The sequence below is a fragment of the Strongylocentrotus purpuratus genome, unplaced genomic scaffold (genome assembly GCF_000002235.5).
Source record: "Strongylocentrotus purpuratus isolate Spur 01 unplaced genomic scaffold, Spur_5.0 spur5_scaffold_1, whole genome shotgun sequence".
NCBI lineage: Eukaryota > Metazoa > Echinodermata > Echinoidea > Camarodonta > Strongylocentrotidae > Strongylocentrotus > Strongylocentrotus purpuratus.
The window spans coordinates 24,137,666-24,158,647 of NW_022145594.1; the positions used below are offsets into that span (position 1 = coordinate 24,137,666).

General features: G+C 38.6%; 1 protein-coding gene across 2 annotated transcripts in view; it reads right to left on the reverse strand.

Moving 5' to 3' along the window:
- Window positions 1–446: 446 nt before the first annotated feature.
- The window catches only part of LOC754516 (protein Aster-B), a 35,404-nt gene continuing 14,868 nt past the window's right edge, over window positions 447–20,982 (reverse strand). Inside the window, exons 5-19 of one of the 2 annotated variants that reach the window (XM_030977857.1) lie at window positions 17,341–17,425; window positions 15,929–16,032; window positions 13,773–13,868; window positions 13,004–13,084; window positions 12,054–12,254; window positions 11,415–11,523; window positions 10,569–10,715; window positions 9,622–9,740; window positions 8,237–8,382; window positions 6,922–7,025; window positions 6,102–6,242; window positions 4,971–5,061; window positions 3,619–3,732; window positions 2,325–2,445; window positions 447–738 (exon numbers count right to left, since the gene is read on the reverse strand). In XM_030977857.1, the coding sequence (XP_030833717.1) occupies window positions 610–738; window positions 2,325–2,445; window positions 3,619–3,732; window positions 4,971–5,061; window positions 6,102–6,242; window positions 6,922–7,025; window positions 8,237–8,382; window positions 9,622–9,740; window positions 10,569–10,715; window positions 11,415–11,523; window positions 12,054–12,254; window positions 13,004–13,084; window positions 13,773–13,868; window positions 15,929–16,032; window positions 17,341–17,425 (1,788 nt within the window). In that variant the 3' untranslated portion in view covers window positions 447–609. The remainder of the gene's footprint in view (window positions 739–2,324; window positions 2,446–3,618; window positions 3,733–4,970; window positions 5,062–6,101; window positions 6,243–6,921; window positions 7,026–8,236; window positions 8,383–9,621; window positions 9,741–10,568; window positions 10,716–11,414; window positions 11,524–12,053; window positions 12,255–13,003; window positions 13,085–13,772; window positions 13,869–15,928; window positions 16,033–17,340; window positions 17,426–20,982) is intronic. The other variant, XM_030977856.1, reaches the window with a different exon arrangement.

Sequence of the window (20,982 nt, forward strand, 5' to 3'; positions counted from 1 at the left end):
AGTTTACGGCCGTCCCTCCGTTATTGAACATCGCATTTTCAATAAAGCATTACTATACAGTTTCCCTGTGCTAGCTATTGGGTGTTCAAAATTAGCTGTGGAGTAAAATAGCACCATGCATATAGTACTACTATCTTCCCTCTGATGTCACAGTCATGTTCAGTTTTACTGTTGGACATTGTAGAGTGAAGAAGCTCCTGAATGTTAGGTATGATGAATATATTACTATTTAGTCGAGTCGAGTCAAGTGGTTTAAGCACTTGACTTGAAAATCAAAGGTCGTGGTTCGATCCCCCATACAGCACCAATGTCTTTTGGCAAGGCATTAATCTTCATTTGCCACACTCAACCCAGGTGAGGTAAATGGGTACCTGGCAGGAATTAATTCCTTGAAATGCTGGAGCTCTGTAATGGCAGCTAGGCTAAAGCCGGGGTAATAATTAATGCGCCTCGGAATAGAATTTCTAGATAGACGGCGCTATAGAAGTGCCTATTAATATAAAATTAATATCACCTCTCTGCTGCTGAATGTTCAATTTACAGTGAAATAGTTCATGAATGTTGGTCATGATGAATATAATATTATTCTCTCCATAAAGATAGGAATGACTATCCTCCATCTGCCGTTTGATGTTCAGCTTTGCTGTCGAGCGTTGAAGAGTGAAGCAGTTCCTTGATGTTTGGAATGGCATCAGACGGAGAGATTCCACTGTGTAATTCACCTAACGTAGTTTCCATCTGTAAAGACAACAACAATAACAACAATACCCATTACTAGCTGAGGCCAAGGAAAAGTCATGTGTATTACAGTTGTCAGGAAATATTAGGCAAATAATTACCGTTGGTGAATGTGATGGGACAAACTATCACTTCCGAGGCGATCTGGATGTTGCTATCTTTCCGAAGGGAAGCTGAGGAAAGATAGCGTATACATTCAGATGGCCGAAGAAGTGATAGTTTGCCATCACCTGAAAACCTAAAGGTGATTATTTGCTCTATATTCCACATCGGAAACATTTCACTTCTTCCGTTATTTTAGAGCAACAAGTCATCAATTAACAGCTAGCAAACGGTGTACGAAACGAACTGTGTATGTAGCATGGGGGTGTGACTATAGTTCGCCCGTGACCAAAGTTTGCGTACTAACACTAAAAGCGCTTAAAGAGAGCAATACGCAATGGATACAATTAAAGTGCGTTGCACTGTGTAGACAGGACTTCTATCTTCAGTAAAAGTGCGTTGCACTGTGTAGATAGTACTACTATCTACACAGTGCAACAAACTTTTCTTCTCCCATCAATGATGGGCGAACTATCTTTCATCACGTTATTTACTTTTGACCAATCGTAGAGCAAGATTGTTAGTATATGGATATAAAAAGTGATAACCTTCATCTTAGACGTATACAAATCTGACAAACAGTGCGCTCTGTAAAAATTTGGATGAACAAGATTCAGTAAGTCGTAAAATGAAAAGAATACATCGATTATGATATTAATCCTTATTATTGTTTTTATTTACATAAACATTCAGAAATTATGTAGGATAGAAAGATTAAGGCATTATGGTTTAAAAAAACAAGTGGACTAAAAAATGGCCTTAAGTTGGAAAACAAGCAGTAAATCCCCTGCAAGGATTCAACCATAGACACAAATTTAGACATAAATAATCGGAACCTCACTGAATACTGATCGATCAACAAGTTGAAAATGGGGATTTATGAAGGAACATGTAAATAAATGTATACAAATTTTTATAAATGTATAAAAATTAACCGGTATATAAATGTATACAAATTTAGGGTTTGATACTGTGATAGTACTCCTAACCCCTCCGTGACTTTTGAACACACACACAGAGCATACAAGATTTCAAATGCGCGTTCAAGCCATGCAATTTACGCTGGGCCGCACGCAGTAACTGCATTGCCTTACTGCAGTACCTGTAAACAAGTACAGTATAGATTGGAATTCTGTATGTTGGATTTCTTTTAGCATTGATTTGAAACTGTTTTGAGCTTCAAAAGACTGTAAATATATAACTGTAATGAGCATAATCTCTTGATATTGGATTTATTTTCTAGACCTATTCATGAATCAATGAAAAGCATGAGATACCGGTATATAAAACAAATATGGAATGCTCTGTAATAATCGGATGGTGGAGGAAATTATCTCTCCCTCGGCCATGTTCATAACGGCCCTTCTATCAAGGGCGGGTATGAACACCACCTTGGGAGTGATAATGCCCACCATCATCCTCATGAGCAGTCAATATTTGTATACTATCTCTCTCGATGGGCTATGGCCTGACCCATTTCATACCTGTTTTATAAGTTGTATACAAAGATCCACAATGTCTCTCCATTTCTGCATCTCTTTGGCATGCATCTGTTGTTGCTGTTGTAATAACACTGTCCAATCCTTTTCAGACTTTGGTAACTCCCTGAAATAAATGGAAATATATTTCAAAAATCAATGATTGGGTTGCAGTTTTCAACATTTGATATTTTCAATACGATCGCTTAAAGGCATCGTTTAACAATGTTAAATCTGAGATGCACGGCCCTACGTGTTATCAGTGTCTGTGATATGGTGTAATATTGAAGCCCTAAAGAAATTTCGCTTCAAAAAGAGCAAGAAGTGCCTCAATAAATTAGAAATCTTTGAGTGACCGGTTTTATCATACTCATTTCCCCAATAGACTGTAGTGTTATGAAAACGCAAAATTTGATTTCGATTTCCTTTCATAAATATCTTGATAATCAGACGGACGGTCAGCTTGTAAAAATCATGGGCTCCTGGCTGACCTAAGGGTTTATAATTATCATTGCAGCATGAGCTAAATCCAGGGTTTTGTTTCAGAATCTGAGATAAAGTTACCCAATACCCAAGGTTTTCCATTGTTAAAATCCATTCTATCACAATTTGATGAAGAAATAAAATTGTTACTACTGTGTGTAACAGTAAAGTGTCATATTGTAGATCTAATCTGTTAGAAATTGAAGGGTTTATATTTGGGCAAAAGGCAACCGCCACCCCCACCCCACATGATGACGTTGTCGTCGTTGTGCCAGTACTCCTTTGCACTGAAATGGAAAGAAATTGTCTGTTTTGGGCCAGAAGGGCATTAACTCTGTAGGCCCGTCTTCACTATCTCGAGATTGCCAAATATCCAGCTATTTGAACTATCCCGATCGCAAACTATCCAGCTAATTTGCGTCTTCATCAGACCGAAGTAGCAATTAGAAGGATATTTGGTCGGGATTGTCATCCCAAGATATCTTGGGATAGTTTGCAAAATATCCCACTATTTGGCAAAATATCCAGCTATTTGTCCCGTGCATCTTCACTAGACCGAAGATTCGCAATACGCGCTAACGCTGAGCGAAATATCTCGAGCTAATTTCTCAAGGTCGAGTTTCAAGTTTCGAGGTCGAATCTCGAGATAGTGCAGACGCGATTTGTTACTTCAGGATTATTTCCCAAATAGCGGGCTATTTGGCAATCTCGAGATGATGAAGACGCGCCTTGTGTTAAAGTATATACTGTATGTAAATGCCCTTCTGGCTCCAAACAAACAAAGGGGTGATGCAATCATTGCAATGGTTGTGCTTACCCAAGTTTTTGGACAAACTCTGCGCTGGACCACACCTGCTTTCCCGATGTTCCCTCTTCCAACGACTTCAGTTGGAGGAACAAAGATACATTGAAGACACATAATACAGCCAAGCTGTAACAAACAAAACAAAACAAAAAAAGACATCAAATATTGTTCAGACAAATGGTTGAACCCCCTCCCCCCCCCTCCCCCCTCCCCCTCCCCCCTCCCTCTCCCCCAGCAAATTAATACAATAAATATCAGCCTGAAAAATAGTTGAGATTAACTCATCCATGCCAAGGGCGCAAACCCCAACCAAGAATATCATGTTTCATTAAAACTAATACATAGTTATCCTGAATAAAAGGTACATCTATGTTGAAGGTTGTTTCAATGGAATAAACGTAAGGCCGAATTTAACAATGAAACAAAGAAGTACTTGTATACAACTCTAATTTGACTCTTGAAAGGTTATATGGGACAACCATTCACAATAATAGCAGCACAAAAGGGGCTGTATCCTCTTGAGTTTTTGCTGACAGCAACGCACTACTGTTAGTTCAATGCTGTAAATGTTGGTACGTCTTTTTGCGCCTCGTAGAGAATTTTAAACACACAAGAAGGAAAATAATTTACCTCCGAAAATATAACAGTGGACCCCAGCAAATTCAACATGGACACCCAACATATAATTATTTTGAGAGAAACCTGGTGCATATATACAGATCCCAAATTTTGTGCTCTACAACCCCCCCCCCCCCCCCCCCCCCTTGTAAAATACTTGAAGGTAATGAGAAGCCCTACCACCTATTTTTCCTGGGGCATAATTCATTGTTGGTTTTGTGAGGCAACATAATAATGATGATAATAATATAAATAATATGTCATGTTTATCCAAGGTAGCCTCATGAGTATTCATACTGTTCTCCCCGAGGGCCCTGCAATCATATTATTACCCCTGCTTTAGCTGAGCTACCATGAAAATGTGCTCAAGGGATTTCTTCTTATCCGGTCCCCATTTACCTCACCTGGGTGGAGAGTGGTAAATGTATAATAACATCTTGCCAAAAGACATTACTACCTCGAACCATGCGACCCACAGTCTGGTGACGTAATAATAATAATTAAAGTGCTTATATAGCGCCTAATACTTACTTTATCAGAAGTCTCTTAAGCGCTCTACAAATAATCCCGCATAATTACCCTGGCTTTAGCAGTGCAGCTGTTACGCGCGCTACATTTCAAGGAATAAATACCACTTGATGGGCTCTACAAAATAAAACTACATCAAAGTGTATACAAATTGGCCGAGGCTACCAAACCCTACTCGTATTTGTTTGTGGAAAAAGCAAGGAATTGTAAAGCCTTACATGATAGATATGAAAGCCATGGTGCTGTGTAGACTGAGTTTAGTCTCTGAGTTTGGTTGGAACCATACCGGAGTGAGGTTAGATAGGAACCCTGCAACGAAGAAAGATGAATACTTCATTAGGAAAAGAAATTTGTTTTTATCAACTGATTCAATTCAATTTAAAACACATGACATAAGTCAAAATACTTCTCGTAAGTGTTCCTGTTAGGATGCCCCAAACATCTCTTTACCTTCCCCCCACCCCCACCCACACTTCGCTCTCTTTCTCCCCCCCCCCCCCCCCCCAGATCTTGCTCCCTCTCTCTATCTCTCCCTCTCTCATAACCACTCCTGCTCTCTCTCTCTCTCTCTCTTCTTCTCTGTCTCTATCTCTCTACTTCCCTCTCACAATACCTCCTACTCTGATCATTTGAAATGTACAAGGCTAACACTCTTAAAACCTGTTAAATTCACCAACTCTGTTTAGTACTGGATTGCGGTAATACCTGTTACCTTTTCTTTTGTCTCCCTCTTCAGATGCTGTGATCATCCCTTTTGTTCCCTTTCTTTCTTCCCCATTTCTTTCTCTCTCTCTCTCTCTCTCTCTCCTCTCACAAACCTCCTACTCTGATCATTTGAAATGTACAAAAGGTTAACACTCTTAAAACCTGCTTAATTCATAAACTTCTCTTTTCTTCTGTCTCCCTCTTCAGATGCTGTGATCATCCCTTTTGTTTCCTTTCTTTCTTCCTCCCTCCCCTTCTTTCTCTTTCTCTTTCTCTCTCTCTCTCTCTCTCTGATACACTTACATGTAAACACCTATATATTTACAATCCTGCTTGAGTACTGGATTGTGGTTGAACTTCTGTTCTTCTCTTCTCCTCTGTCTCTCAGTTTGGATGCTGTGATCGTCTCTTCTTTCCCTTCCTCTTCTTCCTCCCTTCCCTTCTTTCTCTCTCTCTCTCTCTCTCTCTAACACCTATATATCTAAAAACCTGTTTGAGTACTGGATTGTGGTTGAACATCTGTTCTTCTCTTCTCCTCTGTTTTTCTGTTTGGATGCTGCGATCGTCTCTTTCTTACTCTTTCTTTCTTCATCCTTTCCCCCTCTCTCTCTCTCTCTCTCTTAAACATCTATATATTTACGGACCTGTTTGAGTACTGGATTGTGGTTGAACTTCTGTTCTTCTCTTCTCCTCTGTCTCTCTGTTTGGATGCTGTGATCGTCTCTTCTTTCCCTTTCTCTTCTTCGGAGGTACTGCTATCTCCAGATGATCTCGAATGAACTTCACTGAAAGAAAAAACAAAACAAAGCACCAATGGAGCGATTCCGTATTAGAAATAATAACACTTACAAAGATTCGATTTTCAAGTCTATTAATCATACAATTCTATTGGAAGGCCATATTGATCAACCGTCACTTGGACTTTTTCATCATTTTGGGGGGTAATTAAATGGCAATTAGGTCCAGAACAACAGATGCCCTACTTCTATTATATCATCAAACTATGAAATAATACTCCTTATGCCCATTGACTTGGGTTCTGATATCACAATATAATATGCACAAAACATTATTTCATCAAATACTTGAACGTGTATGGGTAATGGGCTAAAACTGTTTGTCAGAATTCATTTTTCTGAAACTACCTTAAATCTCTATGTATAAGTCGCACCATATTTTTAGGACCAATAGGTTCCCCCCCCCCAAAAAAAAAAACCCTCTTCCCTTCCAATTAGGAATGTAGTTTAACTTCAAATAGTAGATCATACTCTTTATTCGCATTATGTAAATTCATGTTGAGACACAAAGACTTTTGAAAAGGACTAAAAAGTAGTATTTTGAGGACTGAAATATCCTGTACCTGTGTATAAGACGCACCCCCGACTTTTTAATTTTGTCCACGGCAAAAAGTGTGTCTTATACACAGAGATTTACGGTATATTGTCATACTGGTATCCTACTTACCTAGTTCTCTTTCTCCTTGTTTCACACCTGACTCTACGTTTCTCTCAATGAAATTCTTGACCAAGCCTAGCGCTGACTTTAGGAACTCAATCCTCATGATGAATCTGCAAAAGAGACGAACAGAAATAATATTAATGATAATAGCTACGTTCACATTGCAAACATATAAGTCGCAGGGATTGGTCAAGGCGCCTAGAAAGTACTACTATTAACCTGGCTTTAGCCAAGCTGCCCGAAGGCGATGAAGGCATTCAAGGAATAAATTTTCAACAGGTTCCCATTTACCACACCTGGGTGGAGAGTGGCACATGTAGATTAATGTCCTGCCAAAGGAAACCAGTGCCGCGGTGGGATTCGAACCCCAAGAAAGAAAATCTTGATAGCTCTTTGGCTTCATTCATACTTGCCTCAATCAAGAGCTGGTCGTGGAGATCTTGGTAAGAACATGGCAGGTGTAAACATAGAAGCCATTACAGAAAGGACCATTCACACTTACTTTAATCGAGAGCTGGTCAAGGAGATCATGGTTAAAACATGGCAGGCGTAAACATAGAAGCCATTGCAGAAAGGACCATTCACACTTACCTTAATCAAGAGCGGGTCGGGGAGATCATGGTTAAAACATGGAAGGTGTAAACATAGAAGCCGTTATAGAAAGGAACATTCACACTTACCTTAATCAAGAGCTGGTCGGGGAGATCATGGTTGAAACATGGCAGGTGTAAACATAGAAGCCATTAAAGAAAGGACCATTCACACTTACCTTAATCGAGAGCTGGTCGGGGAGATCATGGTTAAAACATGGCAGGTTTAAACATAGAAGCCGTTACAGAAAGGAACATTTACACTTACCTTCATCGAGAGCTGGTCAGGGAGATCATGGTCAGGACCTGGCAGGTGTAAACATAGAAGCCGTTACAGAAAGGAACATCACACTTACCTTAATCGAGAGCTGGTCAGGTAGATCATGGTCAAAACATGGCAGATGTAAACATAGAAGCTGTTACAGAAAGGAACATTCACACTTACCTTAATCGAGAGCTGGTCAGGGAGATCATGGTCAAAACATGGCAGGTGTAAACATAGAAGCCGTTACAGAAAGGAACATTCACCAGGGCTTAAATTAATCCAAGGCCACCAAGGCCATGGCCATGGATGCCCCTTTGATTGGCCTCAATGCCCCTCTCATTGGCCTTGGAGAATTTTTGTGCCCTTTCCACTTCTTCCTATTTGTGCTGAAATATTAGGAATGTGCCCAACAGAAAAGTGGCCTTGCCCTAAAAACATTGAAATTTAAGGCCTGATTCACACTCACCTTAATCGAGAGCTGGTCGGGGAGATCATGGTCAGAACCTGGCAAGTGTGAACGTAGAAGTAGTCACAATAAGGCACGTTTTTGTTGTACACCTCTTTCTCTACGATGTAGCTCTGCCCAGTCTTACTCCAATTCTTTTGAAACATCTAAAATAAACGGATAAGGAGCAAAAAAATGTGATTAGAGTAAGACTCACAGTTAATCGATCAAACGTTTTTATGGTAAATGTGATCAGATCACTGTATACTACTATGATACGACTGCAATCCGATTTTAGAAGAGGATCCAAATGATATCAGGTATGGGAAAGTTCAACAGGTATGATCTTCTTTGGCTGAGCTAAAGAATAAAGATAAGACAACTCTACATTGAAATTTTGTGCACGTACATTGTACATGATCATCAAAATGTGATGAGGTAAACCATGCCTTTTTTTTTTCTAATGGGAAGTAGACCATGATATTAAGTTGTTTTTAATAAAAAGCAGAAAATGAGAGCAAAAACTTAGTGACAGTTTGAGGAAAATCTTTGAAATTTGTTGAAGTTGTCATCAGTAATACAAAATTGGCAACACTGAGACATATCTTGCAAGCTCGGCTCCAATTTGCTTAACTTTCCTTTTTTTTTTAGTGGGTTGTATGAAAAAGATATTTGCAATAATTATATTTAGGGTGAATGTATGATTTTTCATAAGGGAAAATCTAAAATTTTGAGTTTATTTAGTACAGGGCAAATAGGAGGGGACCATGCAAGATACGTCACATAGCTGCCAATTTCTGTTTGGGGTTCCTGACTGACCTAAAGGTTTATAACTATCATTGCAGCATGAGCATAATCCAGGATTTTGTTTCAGAATTTGAGACAAAGTTACTGGATCTCTTTAAAAGGAGATGGCGGTCAGTTTCCAAATGCAGTAGGTCATAATTTGCTGACACCACTCTTGCGCACAGCAAACCCGCAGTCCCATCAAGAAATACCCTCTGGGTCTCCGAGAGTCTTTGGATGATGGCAATGTGAGATACTCATAACTTTTCCATATGGGGCGATTGGTGGAAATTGCAGAGGGTCTCATAAAACTGAAGGCTAAACCTGATGATTGACACCACCTGTTATTGGGTAAACACCCAAATGGTGTCAAACTCCCTGTGAGAGCCCAGTACTATGCGTCTTTAAAGCCCATCTGCACTAGTTTCGCCAGGGGCGGATTGGACCTTCCTGCAAGGTCGCTGACAGGTGGTTATCTCATCAAATCAGCTCTCAATTAACCTAAGAAAGAGAGGATCATGGGGGACCAACAGGCACTGATTAGGCATGGTTTGCTATATAGAGGGCGCACGTCGCTATAAGTAGTGCAGTGGGTCTTTAAAATCGGTAAATATACTCACATGATTCTCCTCCACACCACAAGCTTTGTAGCCAAGAGAAGTGTTGAGATGGAGCACATAGCTGAGCTTTCTTTTATCACGATCAGAGTCGTGTCTCGCCCAGTCTCCAATCTCTATGTCTGTAGGAAGAAAGGAAATAACAGTTATCAGTCAAATCTTGCGACACAACAGACATGCGCATAGATGACAGAAAGAGAGATAAAAGGAGGAGGAGATTAAAGAGTGCAGAGAGTATAAGTGGACATGTGTGAAGGGGAAGGAGGAGACGGCCAAAAAGACATGTGTAGAGAGAGAGAGAGAGGAGGAGGAGGAGGAGGAGGAGGAGGAGAAGGAAAATAAAGATATAAGAGTGCAGAGAGTATAAGTGGACATGTGTGAAGGGGAAGGAGGAGACGGCCAAAAAGACATGTGTAGAGAGAGAGAGAGAGGAGGAGGAGGAGGAGGAGGAGGAGAAGGAAAATAAAGATATAAGAGTACATAGAGTATAAAAAGACATATGTGAAGGGGAAGGAGGAGACGGCCAAAAAGACACATGTAGAGAGAGGGAGAGAGAGAGAGAGAGGAGGAGGAGGAGGAGGAAAATTAAGATATAAGGGTACAGAGAGTATAAGAAGACATGTGTGAAGGGGAAGGAGGATATGGCCAAAAAGACATGTGTAGAGAGAGAGAGAGGAGGAGGAGGAGGAGGAGGAGGAAAATAAAGATATAAGAGTACAGAGAGTATAAGAAAACATGTTCGAAGGGGAAGGAGAGGACAGCCAAAAGACAGGTGTAGAGAGAGAGAGAGAGAGAGGGAGAGAGAAGGAGGAAAATTAAGATATAAGAGTACAGAGAGTAGAAAGAAGATGAGACAGACAAAAAGACAGGTGTTGAGAAAGAGAGAGAGACAGAAAGTGAAACTGACAGAGGGATATTGAATGAAGGATGTACAATTTGTTGTTGTTTACCTGTACACTTCCTGTATTCCAAGAATTTCTTGCAGAATGGATGCTGGTTGCCGTAGAGGGCGGTAAACAGTCTATCCACAGGAATGTTGAAAGTTTCATTGATTATCTCCTTCCCTCCAAAGTCCAGTGAACTCAAAGGATCCACAACTGAGAGACACAAACAAATCAAAGAATCAAAAGCTATTGAGCCAAACTACAAAATGTTGAATACGTGTCGCAAAAGGATTAAAGGGTATGGGTATCTTTGTCTCAGATTCTAAACGAAATCCTGGATTTAGCTCATGCTGCAGTCATAATTATAAACCCTTAGGTCAGTCAGGAATCCCATGACTCTTACAAGCTGATCGCCTGTCTGATTATCAAGATATTTATGATGGGAATTCAAAATTTCAAAATTCGTTTTCCCAATGGTTTTTATAACACTGAAGTCTATTGGGGAAAATGAGCATGGTAAAACCGGTCACTTAAAGATTTTTACTTTATCAGGCACTTCATGATCATTTTGAAGTGCAATTTTTTAGGGCATCAATATATCACCATATCACAGAAACTGATAACACGTAGGGCCATGCATCTCAGATGTGTACAACTGGAAACATTGTTAAGCAATACCTTTAATACTGATATGCCCACCACGGGTAAACAAAACGCAACAATTATTCTCCTTAGAACTATAAGCTAAGAAAGATAACAAACAGTCCTTTTCAGGACTACACACCCCCAAGAAAGATTACCGAGTCAGAGTCCTTTTCAGGACTCCTCAATCCTCTCTCTCTCTCTCTCACATGGTGCACCTGCAAGCCTACTGTATAACAATTATTCATAATGCTTCCACCAGTCTCTTACATTCTCCGATGTCTTCGCTGGCATCTAATGCACACTCAGGCTCCTCCTTCTTGCCCTGAGATGGGATCGTCATGGTGATACCATCCCCATCATCCGTCTGGGACTCGTCCTTCAAAAAGAAACAAATGAAGTCAAGATTTTCAAGTATTGTAAAATTGTGACATGAAACTTTGCAAATCTGGAAACTCACAAACTCTAAATTTAGAATATATTTACAGATTTTTATGTAATAAAAGTACATGTTTACATATAAATGAGAAAGCGCAACGATTCCAATGTCATTTAATTATGTTGCAAGGGGAGGTGTTGGGGGAGGGGGGAGTTTTGCCACTCTGTTTCTCTTATTTTTCTGCTTTCATACAAAACAAATTATTACAAGGGTTGGATTGCCCTTTAACTTCTGATACCCAATGTCTGTAGAGATGGTGGCCGGCAGTTTCCCCTTGGATGGTCTTAATAAGTAGGTGGATAGTACTTGCCTTTGACCCAGGAAGTACTTCATCATAACTAAGATCTTCTGATTCTATACTTTGTGAAATATCCTCTCTACTATCCTCATTCAATTACATAAGGGGTCACCTGTCTATAGTGGCTTTTTTCAAAGGAGTGGTCTTTATAGACAGGTTTGATTGGACTAACCTTTGACCCCTGAAAGACTTCATCATAGCTCTGGTCTTCCGATCCTAAGCTCTCTGAGATGTCTTCCGTACTATCCTCATTGTCCAGGTTATCCAGACCCTCAGCCTCAAGGAAGTCCGCCGGAAGCTCCTCCCCCTGGATACCGAGGTCACTCCCATAGTTACTGTGAACCCAGCTCCAGTACTCTGATGAGGGCATCGTCTAAAAATAAGATGAAATCATGAAATTCAAAGAATTAGACTAGTTTACACACACAGATAATAGGTTGACACTGATTAAAAACATACATGAATAGGCATTTAAATACATACAGCAACACAAAAAAAGATTTTAAAAAAGAGACTTTTCAATGTTGAGAAAATGTGAATTTCTGTATTAATGTACTACCAACCCAAAGATTCATACTACATAGTTTCCATCAAAAAATTCCTGGCAACAAATATCAACAAGTCAACGCAAAGCAGAACATCCCCTCGCCGGTCATAAATGGCTTATAATTAGCAATTTTTGCATATTTAATGACCTTTGACCTTTGTCGTACATACTCCGAAATCAAACTTGGGCTGTATTTTGGTATTATGTACCTTCATATCAAATTTCATTGAAATCCGTCAAACATTACTAAATTTAATGAACGGATACCACATTTGGACCTATTCTCCGAAATCGCAATTAGGATGTAATTTGATACCATGTACCTTCATTTTAAAAATTCCTCAGTATTTTGACTTTACAGTGTTTCATACTAAACCAGTGAAGAACACATTTTCAAATTAAATATGGACATAAAAATATAATAACTGGGGCCAGTTTTAAGAAACCGTTGCAAGTACAACACTTTGGACATCCAATAGAAACACATGGTAATCTTAATACATGCGTTTCAATGGGATATCAACAAACTTGTACTTGTGATGGTTCCGTGAAACACTACCCTTAAAAATACTGACCTGCTCCAACAAAGCGTTCTGCCAGATTCTGAATAAAAGCAGGAACGACTTCTCTCTCGACATGAAAGAGGTGAAGAAAAACTGAACAAGAATAAAAAGAAGTATAAAACACAAAAAGGTTGATAATGATGGTGATCTCACATTTTCTCCGATCGTTATTTGTGAGAAATGTAGAGGTGCAATTTGATTTCAGGGGGAGGGGGGGTACTTCACAAAGACTAAGATCGACTTTAAGTTGGACATCACTATGGCAGGCCGTTCATGCCACTGTTTGCTCTCACCATTTACTGGTATTGGTCACTCACGGGACGTACAAATCTACAGAATTGACATTTTTTGATAATTCATTATTGAAGGTAAAAATATTGTCTCAAGATCATAATGGTGAGAGCAAACAGTGGCATGAACGGTTTACCATAGTAAAGTCCAACTTAAAGTCGATCTTAGTCTTTGTGAAACACTCCCCAGGTTACGTTTAGAGTACCAGCCGAGAGAACCACCATCAACAAGATTACAAATATGACGATGATGATTACGGTAAGGTCTTACAATAACATTAACTTTGAGGGTGATAATGCTTCTGACACTAAAAATCCAAAGTGTTTAATACAGCATAACTATAAAGAAAAACTGTAATTTTTTTCTCTCAAAATGAGACTTTAAAAATATGTAGGGCATATACTCTTAACGGCATTCAACAAAAGAAATCTGAAAGGACATTTATATGTGTGTTTCTTTTAAACAAAAAAAGACTAAGGAAGCATCTTACCTTCTCGCTGTCTGTACTGACTTGTATCGCATTTGGAATGAATCGTATCGTCCTCTCTTTCGTGATTGCCGTCACATCCTTGAAACGTATTGTCAACTGAAATACAGGCATTGTGAGACATGAAAATTAAATAGTTTTAACAAAAGATTGGTGAATGAAAATACACTGTTGTAACGTTTTAAAACGATGTGCACTGGGCATAATTTCACAGGAATTATGGCCCATCATGAACAGAGAATCGTTTCCAACTTGAATTTCACAGCATAGAAGCACAAATTACACTTTAAATTTGTTGGAAAGACTGTTTCTCATTTGAATGTCATAATAGAAGGTATCTACAAGTACATTGCAAATCAGGGCCAACAGTGCACACACCACCGTTTTCCTTTTGAAGACGTTGGCGAAGAGTCACAAATACACTTCCAAGCGTCATATACAAATGATTACAATTTCATTTAACTTGTCTTTCCAATCGTTTCAATCTCAAGTTACCTTGGACTTGAAGTATTCAATGGCTGAATTATGGCCTACAATGAACATAATGACCTATTATTCCAAAATATTAAGACTAGAAATGGTCTACAAATTAAATTATGGCCTATAAAAAATGCACATACCACTGTCTCCCGTTTGAAAACTGCCTCGCTTAGTCGCTTGCTTAGTCATAGTGCCTTGCCTACTAAAAGTACTATGGACATTGGCAATCTTGGCTCTAGATTTACTTGTAGGGCTACTTCTGTTTTTGGTGATTTTGTAACATGCTGGTACTATCGTTACCTATCAGCCTATCGAATGGGTCCATGTACGCCGTATGGTGGTGTGACAAAAGTTCACGCATGACGTAAGTTCGCTATCTCACAAAATTGGTAAGATTTCAAAAATCTGATATAACCAATGGAAAGAGGAACCTATAATTACCCAGATCGGCAAATTTTGCAATCTTTTGTGTAACTTATCGACAAGGGTCTGGAAATCTTTATTTTGAGACCAGATGTCATCAAAATTGTAAGTAGAAGGTGGTACCAACTGATTGTATGATAGTTTGCCTTGCAAAATATGCAATTGTCTTATATTTGATGGATCGCTTTTTGTGATAATTCAGGTGTAAACTCTCATCCACGAATTAGAATTTCACTTTTTTAATGACTTTTTCTTGAGTTGGAGCGCATTCCAATATGACATTGAATTTTGAGATCCGTTATCTCTGAAATTCTTTGACGATAAATTTTCTAGTTGCACCAATTTGTAATGGAAAACTTTGCAGTCGATTTGGTAATAATTAAACTAAATTAATTTGTATTAGACTATGAGAATTCAGGGATCGAATATCACATTTCCTAATATCTTTACAAATATCTGCAAACTTTGGTCACCCCATCATACCTTCTACATCTTTTTTCCTCAATTTGTAGTCCATTTTCTTTTTTCTGTGCCTTTTCTTTTAATTATATTACATACACACTGAAATTCTCTTTTCCTTAAAGGGAATTAACCTCTCGAATATGGAGCATTATCATGATGGTCATGGGATTGCATTGTGAAAGAAACGTTGTGGAATCGATCAGAAAAGGATGATCATCTAGCATATACATTGTAAGTATTGGTGTGTACTGCAAGGTTCTGGAATCATCAAAATGATAAGAAATTTGGCCCAGTCTTGGTATAGTTAAAAGCACTGTACACAGAAAGATGTGGACTACGCGAGACGTGCGCGATATCTATCAGGTCCAAATAGATATAATAATTTACCAAATATATCAATTAGTATGCGATTTCCCGGCAAAATTTGTATCATCACGTATATAGTCAAAGCATATTCTTTCACATGATTGGTAGTAAGAGCTTCCATTTCATTTTTTGAGAGGGGGCGTTTCCAAAAATGGTCTATACCTTTAAAGGCTATAGAGTGGTGAAGTGTGACGTCATCAAAAATCTATTTTGGGAAATTTCTCAATTTTTTTCTTTATTTTCCGTTATTAAGATGGTCATTTCTCAGCCAATACTTAACATATTCAATTGGTTTTCTATATTTGGACATCATTTTTTATGCTCTTTCGGAAAATGAAGACAAAATTAAGAAATTCCCCAAAAAAGATTTTTATGATGTCACAACTTCGGTACTCTATAGGTTAATTGGAAGCTTATAATGCACTTACCACAGTTTCCCATTTGAAGATGTTAGCATAGAAGCACAACCACCCTTCTGTGATGAACATACGCCCCTGTACAAGAATATCCTTCTGAAGGGCACAAGAATAATCTGAACACAGAAGAAAAAATATGCAGAGAAAATAATTAGATTAAAAGCCCCACTGTACTACTTATACCTACTCGCGCCCTCTCTATTAAACAAACAATGCATAATCGGTGCCTGTTGGTCCCCATGGTCCTCTTTTTTTTATATTAATTGAGAGCTGAGTTCATGAGATAACCACCTGTCCTGTGACATTGCAGAGTGGTCTAGTCCCTCCTGTACACTAGTACAGATGGGCTTAAAAAAAAGTAATTTAACATAACATTCAAAGAGTAACAATTTGATAAGACAGTAAAGAACAGTAAGTAATACATAAACATCTTGGAGATGTTTTACTACACATATAAATTGGTTGGTATTTTACTTTTTCTGCAACCAAGACTCAAACAACAAGGACTTAATAGGCAACAGTGTGCACCCCCTCATCCTCCTCGTTTGGTTCCTAACGGTACGCTGAGGAGTATACCGAAGAAGAAGAATTTTATTTAAAAAAGGAGGAGGCAGGGCATTACTATTTACTATTTTGCTATTTTTTTCCAAGATGACTGCCATGCTAAATATAGCTGGCCAAGCCTATTTATTCACATATGTTGTGATATGTGAGTATACTGATGCAATGTTTGACAGCAAAAATGATTTGTATCACTTTAGAAGCCATTTAAACCAAATGTATATCCCAGGTTTGTTTTTTTTTTTTTTTTTTTTGGGGGGGGGGGTTTTGGGGGGGGGGGGGGGGATTTTTAGTAATAAAAACGGGGCAGACGGGGAAGAGAAACACTTCATTTTTGTTATTTGGCCTTTATACAGCTACATGTATGAGCTTTACATGAAATTTGTTGAACTGCATTATGAATAATCTTATCTTAAAGATAAACTTTAGTACTGGTAATGCGATTGCATTGTGAAAGAAAAGGTGTGGAAAGGATCAGAAACAGTTGATCATGTAGCATGTAAGTATTGGTGTGCACTACAAGGTTCTGGAGTCATCAAAATCATAATAAATTTGACCGAGTCTTGGTAAAGTAACAAGCACTCACATAGAAAGCTATATATGGGACAACACACATGGTGTCGGGGCTAGTACTACCTTGATTTCCTTTTATTTCTATGCTCATTACTCAGCCAGTATACATTTTCTTCCAAAATTGTTTGGCACATGTCATTTATTTGTAATCTTGAACATTCAGTGTAAGTTTCGTTTGATTCTGTGAGAATTAATCTTTATTTTTTTACCAGTACCGGAGTTTATCTTTAAGCTACTTGTCACAAAACTGAAATACAGTATTGTATGTCCAATGGAAGTGATCAACATACCCATAAGCAGCCTTTCATTGCTTGGAATGGTTTTGAAGAGCTTTCTGAACTCCTCACACTTTGACTTGTAGGTTGAGGCAAGCACCTGTAAGAACAAGAAATATATCATGAGGTGTGTAATAAACAGAAAGAGAAAGAGAGAGAGAGAGAGAGAGGGTGAACGAGAGAGAGAGACAGAGACAGAGAAAGCAGGTGGGGGAGAAAGGGAAGAGAGACAAAATAGACAGGAGAGATTATAAGGGAGAGAGGGAGAGAGAGAGGGGGTATTGAAAGAGAGACAAACTAGATAGAGGGAGAGATTATTTAAGGGGGAATGGGAGGGAGAGGAAAGGGGAGGCAGGGAAGAAGGGGGAGGGAGAGACAGAAAAAGAAAGAAGGTGAGGGGGGTAGGGAGAAAAAAAGGGAAGAGAGACAAAATAGATGGAGGGCGATATTATATTGGAGAGAGAGAGAGGGGAGGGAGGGGGGCAGGGAAGAAGGGGGAGAGAGAAGGCAAGGGGGTAGGGAAAAAGAAAGGAAAGAGAGACAAAATATATAGAGAGATTATATTGGAGGGAAAGAGGGGGAGGGAAGGGGAGGCAGAGAAGAAGGGGAGGCAGGGAAGAAGGGGAGGCAGGAAGAGAGAGAGAGAGAGAGAGAGAGAAGGGGGCAGAAAGAGAGACAAAGACATAGACAGAGAGGCAGTGGTAAAAAGGAGAGAGAAGAAAGGGTAGAGGATATTCAAGACAGAATTAATCAGAGGGGAATAAATAGAGAAAGAGATACGTAGGTGAAAAGAAGTGTTGAGTTAAACTGTTATAAAGGGATAGAAGGATAGACACATGTATAGGTAATAATTTAGAGCATAGAAATGGACATTGGAAACACAATAGACCAGACAGACCATTCATTATTTGCAAAAATGGTGTACATTTCATTTATTTCTGACTACATTAAAGTATTCAACCAGCAGACAGGCCAGGCGAGTGGACTGGAAATAACAAAAAAGGAAAGGAAAAAGAAAAAAAGAAAGAAAGAAAAAATACCAAATGTATACTGAATTTCTATTCCTGCATGCTTTTCACCTGTTTGGTATGAAGCTCAAATTCCTCTGACATTTTGACTAGAGCCTTGAACGCAGTGGTATAACGCATTCTACAAAAATCCTGCATTACAGTACATGTAGCTCATTCTTTAATATGGTTTTCCTTGCTTTAAAGAGAACATAAAAAACACAACACTGGGAATCAAGTGGAAAAGTCAATAGTCCTGATGGATACAAATGTTTCTTACAGCCATTGAAAGCGAGAAGATTCAAGCAGCGGAGTCTCAGCAGAAATTAAAAGTAACAAAGTTTCCTGAAAACGTTGAATGCCGGAAGAACTAAGAGTTGCTCCACAACATTGAATGAAAAAATTAAAATTATTGCAGCTCGAGTCTATCAGTCTAATAACGCATTTAAAGAGAAAGTCCACATGATTCAATCTAATGCAAGATTTGAAGAGCTGCGATTCGATTTATAATGAGACCCGTTGTGATAGTCAATTAGGCCTAAACAAAACAAAGATGTTGTATTGTCCTTAATAGTTTGATACTGTAGGTACCAGCACTTGGGTCGGTCAGTCAATTTTCAGAGGTAAAGACGAGAGGAATCCATTACTTAAGCTGCAGAAGCTTCAAAAACTGACAAAATCCACAGTAAATCTGTCATGTGAACAATTTTAAATGCACAATGGGCCGAGGAGAGTAAATTATCCCTCCACACTTTTTATCTCTTCAACATGAATCCCAGCATCAGATAATAAAATAATCACAATCCATGAAGTAGAAAAGCAAAATGCTGCTGTAGTTCAAGCAATATATTCTTAACAATCCGCACATACTGTATAACCAGTGAACATTTAGAGAAGCAATGTTAGAATGACTTGTTACAGTGAAAGTAATCCATCAAAATGATTCCGCACAATGATAACATTGACAAGGAAAAACAACTTGAAATTCTGGCTTCCTCCACTCCGACATGCAAGAGCAGTTCATGGCTAGCCAGCTGGCAATCACAACATCAAGATCATTTTCTGATTGGTTAATAACGAGGCCAATGTGTAGTTTATATCATCTCCATGGCAACTAAATGATTCCTCATGCATATTCATGACCAATGGGTATAACCTCTCCTTGCAGTTGAGTTCTGGAAAAAGTGGAAAATAATTCATGAGCTTTCTTTTTCTTTTTAAGTCAATTTGGGAAAATTTGATACTAGAAATGCCCCCTGAAAAAAAGGATAGCACTTCAAATGCACTCATATTTGAAATACTATTAGAAACAGATGAACAGTTTGGATCAAACTTTCATGTCACATCCATGTGTTAGGCGAATCTTTCAAAATTTATCGGACAACTGTAGTGCCATACGTTGAGTCTGTGTTTGGAGATTGATAGCAGAATGCAGTACCCGAGCCAACAAAATGCGATCAAACGCAAGTTCTTGGAACTCTGTGTTACAACGTCGTCAATCTCCGTGCCAATTCTTGTCAAGGTGTCACAAGTAATGACCTGGGAGTGTGTTGATAAGCCAATAATTAGCTAGCCTTGGTGATTTGATGCACTGAATACCCTATTCTTTGTGAACCTGATAGCGAGTTAAATACACGTGTGGTTCATGAAAACCTGTACAACTTAATTAAAGGTAAAGATCAGTTCTGGTCATGCAATTTATTGTATTGTGAAAGAAACGTTGTGGAATCGATCAGAAAAGGTTGATCATCTGGTGTGTACTGCAAGGTTCTGGTCTTCTGGAATCATTAAAATGATAAGAAATTTGGCCCAGTCTTGGTAAAGTTACAAGCACTGTACACATATGGGAGTACGCGACACGTGAGTGAAATTTGCGCGATATCTATCCAGTCCAAATAGATATATATTAATTAGTAGGCAGTTTTCCCGCAAAATTTGTATCATCACGTACTAGTCAAAACATATTCTTTCACTTGATTGGTAATAAGAGCTTCCATTTCATTTTTTGAGAGGGGGGCATTTTGGAAACTGGCCTTTACCTTTAAAGATTACATTTTTCTCAAATGGATTTTCAAAACTATGTTTTGTCTCCTACTATCTTTTTTACTCAGGATTAAGAGTCTTTTTCTGTCTGTCTGTCCCCTCCTTCTCCCTCTTATGTTTCATTGACTAACACAATTCAAATACAAACAATACAAGGCAAATTGGCAGCATCTGATTGCACTGTAATACATTGTCAGCTGTCCAATAACAACAGACAGAGGAAAGGTGCTTAGTTGGCATACAGTATCTTAGTATTGATCATACTGTAACTGTTACAAGTGCAAGATTTATAACAGGTCACATTTACAAGTACATGTACTGTACATTGCATGTTCTAATTGTATTGTGCATCATCATGTACATGTACATGTATAAACAGACACACTAAATGATTCATAGTTACATACCCTTACAAAGTTTCCATCTAAAAGTATTCAACAAAGGCCCTATAAACTCAACCAGTCCACCTTTCCTTCTTGAGTTAGGAAGAACACAAAAACACATCAAATTTACAAAGGGAATAAATAATTTAGTTGTTAACTGTAGATTAATTATACATCAATGTCAATACATCTACAGTATTAAAATGTACATGCTTTAACAACAA